Genomic DNA, 10,193 nt, shown 5'->3' on the forward strand with positions numbered 1-10,193 from the left:
AGCTTTTTACATCACTTAGTTCATGAATTATCATCATCAATCTATGTTCATCATTAATGAGTGTCATGAATTTGTGAGTATGAGTTTGTAAATTATCCTTGATGTAACATAAATAACCTCATATAGTAGAGGAGTGACAATAGCACGAATAAACATGATCATATTGAAGAAGGGTACTAGTAGTGGTACATATTGACATAATGAGCTCATGTAAGGCAAGTACTCATAAATAAGTTTCTTGTGGCACAAAGGTAGGAGTTATCGTGTATGACTTGTCAATGATCATTTCTCTTTATATAATAAACTAGAAAGGTTGCATCAAAATTTTAACTTGAGATTGTCATAAAGGTTCATTCTTTTGGCATTCTTTATGTGCCAACCCTATCAAACTCACATAATTCATTTGGTCGAGCAATTTTCTTGCATCCGTTTTGCTTCACATCATCAAAGAATCTCAATCAAGATTAAGCTTTTATTTTTCACTTGCCTATTTGGTCAATACCACAACTATTTGAAGCACTCCCAATGTGAAGGGTATGAGATGTGAATTCATGAATTAGTCATTGTGTGTTTTCCACTCCCATAGATTAAAGACCTTGAGGAACCCCTTTGAGAATGTTTGCGTCTATAACTTTACAAAAGAAATCAATGTATTAGAATAATGTTTCATTCCACTTTTGGGACATCATTGGTACACAATAATAAGTAGAGAACATAAATACTTGTGTACTAGAGGAATATCACTAGTACGCGTAATTGAAGTTCATTATCATCACTAAATGTCGCTTGTTTGTGCAAACAGTATTTTGCATCTAGTTTACTTGAGGAATAACTTTCCTCACATTTTCCTCCATTGTTAGCATAGGTTCCTATGATCAAGGAATTGTTTCTTAATCCTTCATTGGCGTCACAGTTTCATAAGGAGAAGGATCTATATTAAAATCAAACTTTGTTGCTTGATTGTCTTGCTATTTATCCTTGGTTGTTTTGGTTTCATGACAATTGGGCAACTCCTCATGGAGTTTTTGTGCTTGTGACATACTTGATAGGAAAAAGATTCAAGCCCAAGCCTTTAGACTTGTTTCCATTATTGGGTAATATTTGTGGTAAGCCAAATAGCTTAATTCGTGAGCTTCATTTGGTAAGATTTTTTTTTCCAAACTTTTCGAAACCTTCGGTGGGCTTTTTCCCGTAATTTGAAAAAACATAAACAATTGCCCATTATGAGTGCTCCATTATATGGGCAAAGTCAAAGCAGTTTTGTGCTGAAAACGATATCAAAGATTATAAAGTGGTTTGTGCCCAAAGCATGCTCCATTAGTTGGTCACCTGTGGGACATATAATTAGCCCTTTTGCCCCAATGAAGGTTTGAGTTGGGTCTTCCAGCATATCATGTTAAAGATTCGGGCATCTAAATCCTTTTTTTATTTTAAGTATGCAATCATTTAGTCATGAGAATTTTCCATGAATAGGGCATCAAATGGGCATTTTGACTTATCTTAAAAGTAATGCTTGTTATTATTGATTTGGGAACATTTGAAATGAGCTTATAATGTCCACATTGATGCAAGATATCACATTGCTCTAAAGGAATAAGCAACATAAACATAAGAGCTGAAAAGGTTACAACTTAAGAGCATGACAAGAAGAGGTTGAAGACCAGAATTTAAAAGATGGTGTAGGAAGAACAGATTTGGATTAACAAGACAACACTTGAGAGAAAGTTTTTAGGCCAATAAGAGACAAAATTGTACAAGGGTAGCAAGAAGAAGAAGAAGATATTGACATGAAAATTTCAATGGCAACTTAAACACATTAAGAGAAAATGCAATGACACACTGGACATATCACTGAGATTGAAGTTGCATGGAAGTATTACTTAACAAATTAGCAATGATCATGTTTTTTGCAATGAACAAGAAACGCCAACCTTTCGTACATGTATCCCCTTTTTCTTCCAACATACCACTTTAACATAGGTCCCATTACATAAACTAGTGTTGTCCAAGAATACTTCTTAGCACACAATTAACAGCAATTTGGGGATCCCCCTATGACATGTAAATCAATAGTAAGAAAAGAGCGTACACCAGAGGCTATGGTTGCTTCTGTATTGCACATGTGCATGCTTTAAAGTTTTCCTCTTGTCTACTTCCAAATGTTACTGTGTCTATGGATCATCATACAAAGTTATAATGATTTAGGAGTTGATATCAAAATTTGTCGGATAAAGGCTATCTGGGTGTGTGTGTGTATAAATATGTATGATGTTTGTTGTTGCTTATCGTGTAGTCATATAGTTAAGATATTGTTATGGGTGAAAAATCTACGCAGCTATTGTTAAAGTAGTTATTTTCTTTAAGATCGGCCACATCCGCTTAGGCCTGAGATCCAATAGTCAGCCCCATTGTTACTTGAAACGACATTCCTGGTGCAAGAAATCGGTACCAAACAAAGTCCTCTGCTCTGTAGAGTCGACTTCGCATCACATCCCTGAAGGCATTAACATGAAACTTCTCAAAACATAAAATTTCATATTAAACAGAATGTGCACACCATATACAATATATTTGGATTGATTAAATATGGCAAAACTTTTGATGTTTGTTTACCTTCTTGCTACTAGAGGCCATGTATGGTGAGCTCAAGACCTACATACGATGATCACTCTTCAATTTCCGAAGATTAGGTTAAAATCTTAGATTATATATGTTCAAAGTAATGATGTAAAACAGAGAATGTGCTATACTTTGCCAATGGATAGAGCTGACCTTTAAATGTGCAGACCAATATTTAAAATCAGGAAAATGCTCACTAGGTATTGCTCATGCAAGAGGTTTTAACGTGCCAAATAGCTCAAACTTTACAATGTATGCATTCAAAGGTAATAATATAAAGTAGAGAATTACATGAACTTGCTCTTGCAAGAATTTTATGTACCCAATTGCTTCCAACAACACGGAAGCTGTATCCGTCTACAAAAGAGAAAAACAAGAGTAAGATAATGTACATGCATGGAAGGCCTGTAAAGCATAACATACAAATATGTCTTGGAAATTTCACCTTTCCGAATGGAGACACTAATTCTTGCAAGGCTGTAATCTTGTCTCCAAACTTTCGCACATGACATTGATTGATCAGTGTCTGAAAGAGGAAAAAGTTAAAAAGACGGCAAAAACCATGAGCCATTTTCTTATCCAAATTCTGGGCCGCTATAGGATCATTCATTTATGTCAAATTAATACCCAATCACCCACGGATGAGTTCCTTTAAGTTCAGAAATTTCTATATCTCGAGTATCTTTATTACATGGCACGCACCCAATACTAAATCCTAAGTCCTAAAGCCACTGATCAATGATACAATGAAGAGCAGCTGACCATTGAACTCCATTAAGTTCTATGGTTAAAGAATTTGGGTTTAGGCTTTAGGGCGGGGCGCTTAGATCCTAGTCCTTAGCTTGTATACCCCAAACCCATAGCCAAACTCACTGCCGCAATCTCTAAATTCCAGGAATCAATTAAACAATGTGTCCAGTTTAATGTAGTTAAGGATTGAGTTTAACAATTTTACCCCCACACTGGGGTCTAGGCTTTATGGTATTGAGAGTTTATGGTCCAGGTTCTACCATCTACATTTACTGTTTAACATTTTTAAAGTTTTTGGGCTCAGTTTCTCAAGCTCCAGTTTTGGGTTGGGATTGATATAAATAGAATGGAAATACTACACTAATTGTTTAGCCAAAGAAAAGAAATGATTGCTTCACTGACCTTGGATACTGGAGAACTTTGTGGGTCAATCTTAACCCTTTTGGAAACCTCATCTCGGAAGCTTGTTCCACTCCCAGATGGGGACATAAGAATGGAATTTATATCATTGTCTGGTAAGGGGTTCTGTAAAACAAAACAAAACCAAACCAAGAAAACCTTCAAATTCACATTAGGCTCTACCTATGTTCATATACACAAATATGTATATAAATACACATATACATAAACGTAGATACAACAATATACATAGTACAGTCATTCGTTCAGAAAGTACAACATATATACGTATGTAGATGTATGTATGTATGTATGTATGTATAACCCTAAACCCTAAACCCTATGTATGTATGTATGTATGTATGTATGTATAACCCTAAACCCCAAACCCTAGACCCTATGTATGTATGTATGTATGTATGTATGTATGTATGTATAACCCCAAACCCTAAACCCTATGTATGTATGTATGTATGTATGTATGTATGTATATATATATATATCTGTGTGTGTGTATTAGCAACATATATACATGCATATTTATCTCCATATCTATGACATCTTTTTCTTAGGATACTCATGCGTACATTCGTTTTCCTTGCCAAATTTTGAAACAAAGGATGATGCATAGATGGTAATGGTATGGTTTACCGCATCAGCAAGGCCGTGCAAGGAATCGGAATCATGGAAGCTTACAGTTGAAGAAGAGACATGAATTACTCCTTCATCTCCACCATGGGCAGAAGAGGAAGAGGAGGAGGAAGAAGAAGAAGAAGAAGAAGGGTTTCCTAGAAGAACAGGGTATTCATCTCTCTCCAGGATAGGGGAGAGATCAGGCCATATGCTCCTGGAATCCATGGTATATAGCTGACAAGCTCCTCTGTTTCTGTTTCTAGAGACTGAAATGTGGGAAGAAGAAGGTTGGGGGGGAGCTGGAACAGAATGGACCCATGGAAACAAAGATTAAAAACACCCTTCTTTATATAATAATCAGATTTTTCACATGTGACATACATACACACACACACACAACACAACACAAAATACAAACAGAGAGATCTCTCCATGTGGTAGTGGTGTTAAACAGAGTACACAGTCTCTGTGTGTCTCTGTGTGTGTTGTGGGGTCCTCTGTTTCTGCCCTGCCATTCCATATTCCTTCTGCTTTTACACAATTTAAAAATTGCCTTTTTGTTTGACATATGTACATATACATATACACATACACATACACATACACATACATATACACATACACATACACATACACATACATATACATATACATACTGATATACATATATACACATACATATACTGATATACATATATACACATACATATAACATATGCTGATATACATATACACATACATATACTGATATACATATACACATACATATGCTGATATACATATACACATACATATACTGATATACATATACACATACATATATTGATATACATATACTTATACATACATATCACACACACACAATTTGTTCTTCTTTCCGAGGCTCTCCTTCTTTATGCCTCCCGACCGAGTGTCCTCAAATCGTACACTTTTGTATTCGTGATTGGCTCAGGCCCCACCCGACCCGTTTGCTGGGTAGGGCCTCCCCCCCCCCCCCCCCCCCCAACCCCCTGTTGTCATCATTGGTCACCTCGAGCATATCTATGGGATGTGCTTGCTTCATGAATCGTGCGTTTTTTTGTTTTTTTCATCTAGAATCAGCCCAAATAGCTTACTCTGGTCGTTGTGCCCACACATAACCGGAAAATAGTTTGTGTTTTCATATTGGGATCCAAGGGAACATCCACGACAATCTCAACACTAGAATCAATCGTTTGTCTCTAAAACGAATGTGGTCGTCTAGGGTTTGGTTTGCTAAAGCCCAACAAGAAAACAAACGATCAAGAAGTAGAACAAAAAGCATTGGCCTTCTTATGAATGTGGGATAGACATCATCTTGTATGGGACTAGTCGCTCATGCTATGGAAATGCTACTTTGCATGGTGAAAACATGGTAGTTTGTACGTATCCCAAGTTGGACATCCACGTTGTGGGAATTGATCATTTGTTTTTTTTCTCGTGCAATTCTGATCATTTGAATTTCCATAAGTCACTTTGACTCCTACATTATGTGAATTGGTTGTTTGTTTTTCCCCATTCATGCATGAATTTAGCTAAAACATTATCTCATTAGCTCACAAATTGTCATCGAGCTTGTGTAATGGAACATTTGATGGAGAATTATAATTAACTCCATGGCCTTCTAGTCCTCTTCTTCGATCTTATTGTGTTTCTCGCATCCTATTCCATATCCTTGACACACATTTGTTGAATTTGAGAAATGTGCTTTTGGCCTAACGTAAGTGAGAGTACACTGTTTCCAAGTGCTTGCAATGATGTTCGATGCGAGGGTGAAATGCTTCAGCCATCAAGCATTGTGATTTATTCGCATTTACTTGTCACACATGAGTCATGATGAAGAGTAGTGACAAGTGGGGATTTGGTCACATCATTGTTATACATATCCCTCCATACATTTGGAATTTCTTATTTGCTACTAGATCTTCTTTATTTCTATGTCATTGGGAAATCTTCCTTGTGGATGATCCTTCAAGCATTCTCTTGGTGGATAGGTCATCGTGGGACGTGTTTCATAATCCAAGTGGTCATAGTTGTGACATGTAAGAGCTCGAGGGGAAAGCTCACTCATGGTGAATGCCATTTCAACATCCCTTCACCACTTAGAATGGTTCAATGATGCATTAGAAAAGGTGGTTTTTAGCCCTTTGACTACCTACTGCTTGTTAGATGCCAAGCTATGGGAAATCGTTGAAGAATTATGTTCAATGTTTCTAGGACGAGGTTCGCAAAATTAAATCTTTAACAATGATCGTTGGCTCGTTGTTTGTGCTCTCTTGGCTTGGCCATATCTCTAGCAAAAACTATCAATGTCCCCTATGCACAACATCTTTGCCTTGGAGGCTATGATTCTAAAGTATTGTTACATCATTCAAGAAAGGGAACATAGCAAGTTACAACCTTACCAATGTTGTTTTCATCGCAATTGTAGGTTCCTTCAAAGGATCAACCCATATTGTCTAAGGAAATTTCGTTGTAAATCTCCAAATATTGTTTAATCTTGGAAGTAGGATACATACTAAATCCTAGGAATGTAAATACTAGAAAAGCATGTTTCTACATTGGCATCTTTTTTGACATATGTTCCCACTTATTAATCCAACACATGCGCTCATGTATGAAGATCTCACTCATGAGTGGGGATATTATGACTTGATTCTTGGGGATTGTGTTTATAAACAAGGATGATGATAGAGGTAATGGGTGTAACTTTTTATACATATTGTTCAACCATGTCATATGCATAATTCTTGTATCACAACATTGACGGTATCCCCCCCTCGTGGCATGTGTTGGTTTTGTCATTAGTGTTCATTGAATTTGGTTGATGTTTGTTCTTTGCATTTCCTTAATGGCAATGACGAGTTACATTCAACCTAAGCTTATCACAATCTACAATTTTCTTAGATTGAATCCTTCGATGTTGCTAATCATTCTTAGTCCTTATATAAATAAAGGTTGTGTCATCTTTTCATCATTTACCTTGTAACTGTTTGCAATGTACATACAAGAATACCATCTTTCAAACATTGTTGTTAAGTACTTGTTTATGCCCTAATTAGACTTCATTAGAATAATTAGTTTCATGCAATTAGGCTACATAATAATCTAACTTACTCGGGTAATTAGGTCGCATGATTATATTATTAGTCAATACACTTGACCTTTATCTTTTTCCGTTTGATCAAAGGTCTAGGTGTAAGGAAAGTTATCCCTCAATCTTTCTATAGTTCATTTGAGCAAGGTTATTATTTGTTTACATTATGTAAAAACGTAAACGGTATAATGAAGGAGTCTATATGTTATTTTCCCTATTTTGTAACAGCATTTATGGCTTGCTTAAATTAGTCATCGAGTGTTTGTTTCCTTCAAGCTTTTGAAAATTTATATGTGTGATTTTTCTTGCTAACTAAGGTGGTAACATCATCTCACATCTAATGCAATTAACAATGTATTTGTTCGTGCCATATCTAATGGTTTTTGCACACGTATGAACTAGTTCTTGCATTCCTCCATTAATGTAGTGTTGAATATCATCCGGATGTTTCCGAACACAGGAGTTCATCATCATTGTAAGTTGTAACATGTAGATCGTGACAAAAATTTGCTCTAAAGGATTACATATACATATTTACATCCTAATTTAATATCGCATTCAAAGCTTTCACAAGCTCAACACACATATTTCACCTAAAATATTACTTCAGTGGTATCATAAATGCTTTCTTGTCCTAGGAATATTCACTCCATACTCACAAGATGTGTACATTAGCCTCTTTATGATCTCCTCTTACATCTCATACTTCTACTCACATTGGTTCTTAGAAAATTTTGTCCTTGCTTCTTTACGAGTTCTTTATTAACGATTCCAAGTGGCTCACAAATCATTGACCTAGATTCCCCATGCAACCCACCGAGCTTTATAATGGTGGTTCTAGAACATGTTTTCCTTGTAAAGTCATACACACACTGTCGGCATATATTGACATGTAAATTTAAAGTGAGAATGGTAATTTATGATTATAACACCCAAAGCATACATTACATACTATTTTAAGGTCAGTATGAGAGCCTTGTGTGCCCATATGAGGTGGATTAATCATGAACGGTTCAAATCTTCATCTCCCCTAATTCGAAGCCCCCATCACACCATTCTTTCGTCTTGTCTTTTCAAGATGTTAATGGAATTTGTTCACATGTCAACATGAATAGATATATGCAAGCAAACAATTTCTATAAGGGTCTCGATCCTTCATAATCGAGAAGTTTTGAATTATTGCCTAGCGGCCACGGTTTCTTAGTAAAAAGGCGTGGTCTTTTGCCATCCTAACATCGATTATGTATCATTTGTTTTTTAATGTAACCCCATTGTTTTTGTTATAACTATACGCCAAACATTTGATCTTCTTCATTGTTGACGATCATGTTGCCATGTCAAACTCCACTATATTAATGCTTGCAAGACTCAAGTGCACATCTCATACCTTAAATAATCTTTCCTCTCCAAAGTCTGCTTTGATTGCTACCCTTAGAAAAAGGTATAAATCTATATCGAAGAGTACATCGATGTGGCCAATACATCTTGGGCGAGAATCTCCTTTCAATTATTTCCATATCAAGAAATACTAATAACTAGCTCATGTATATACACACCTTTAAACTATAATGTTCTCATATAATAAGATCCAAAATGAGGAGCCCAGTCCATTTCATGGGCCTAATTCCATATTAAATGTTTCCACGTAAAACCAAAACTTTATGGTTCCATACAATAGGCATTAGCAAAAAATATGGTGAAAAAACTCATTTAATATGCAACATACTCCCATTTTAAATCCCTCTTCTCAAATAGTTTTTGTGTCGAGATGATGATGCACAATCGTACCATGTATATTGTGCGAAAATGACATTGTTGGCCATCATATACTTTCCTTGCAATTTGTTAATGAATTGTGTGATTTTATCTAAACCCAAGAAGTGTTGGTAAAAAACGACAAATCCATAATGTAATATTTTAGGATGATCATTGATAATAATAATAAACTTATCACATAGTTGGTCTGGTGGGGAATTGTTAAACAACACACCTTATATTTTAATCTCATTTGTTCAGCATTACAAATAAGCCCATATGAGTAATTAAAACGAAAAGTGTTTGGAAAATGTGAAGCTTGGACCCAATATCTTATTTTCTTGTGCGTGGTTTGCCATTTTATTTTGTACGTATTAAGGATGTAAAAGTTATGAAGGTTTCTCACATTACAATCTCAAGAACACAATGCACATACATATTTTCGAAAATAAAAGGTCGTGATTAAATGCTTGCTACTCTAGATATGGCATTTGATCATTGGATTGAGGATATATGACCTTTTAAATTCATGTGGATTGATGTTTTCATGTGAATGGTTATGCCGTTTGATTTGTTCCAGGGTCTCCATTCTAGTAGAAACGAATCATGTGAATTATGTGGGAATATCATTGAAAAAACAACTTGGTAAGAGAGTAGGTGTACATCTCTTATGATCGTGGAATATCTCAACCTATCAATTTACATGCCACTAAAAGTGGTTTGATTGGTAGTGAAAGCATAAACTTAAAGAATGTTTATTTTTGTAGTGGGCATCATACAAGTTGATTGATCAATGAAAACGAAGTTTTGTGGTGCATGCTTGATGATTGAATCTCGACTTTAGTAACCACTATTAAGTGGATTGGTCTTCCAAGAATAAACTCTAACTGCATGCACAATCAAAGATATCATGAAATAGTTC

General features: G+C 35.6%; 1 protein-coding gene across 1 annotated transcript; it reads right to left on the bottom strand.

Moving 5' to 3' along the window:
• Nucleotides 1–1,924: 1,924 nt before the first annotated feature.
• LOC147867150 (transcription factor bHLH111-like) lies at nucleotides 1,925–4,641 on the bottom strand. Its single transcript, XM_087314936.1, has 6 exons — nucleotides 4,420–4,641; nucleotides 3,772–3,894; nucleotides 3,065–3,145; nucleotides 2,911–2,976; nucleotides 2,614–2,652; nucleotides 1,925–2,494 (listed from the first exon to the last, which is right to left on the bottom strand). Exons 1-6 carry the CDS (start codon nucleotides 4,624–4,626, stop codon nucleotides 2,360–2,362), a joined length of 651 nt encoding a protein of 216 aa, XP_087171062.1. The 5' UTR covers nucleotides 4,627–4,641; the 3' UTR covers nucleotides 1,925–2,359.
• Nucleotides 4,642–10,193: the final 5,552 nt, after the last annotated feature.

The sequence above is a fragment of the Azolla caroliniana genome, unplaced genomic scaffold (genome assembly GCF_043228905.1).
Source record: "Azolla caroliniana isolate FFs.n. ecotype wild unplaced genomic scaffold, voAzoCaro1.0.p SCAF_2, whole genome shotgun sequence".
Taxonomy (NCBI): Eukaryota; Viridiplantae; Streptophyta; class Polypodiopsida; order Salviniales; family Salviniaceae; genus Azolla; species Azolla caroliniana.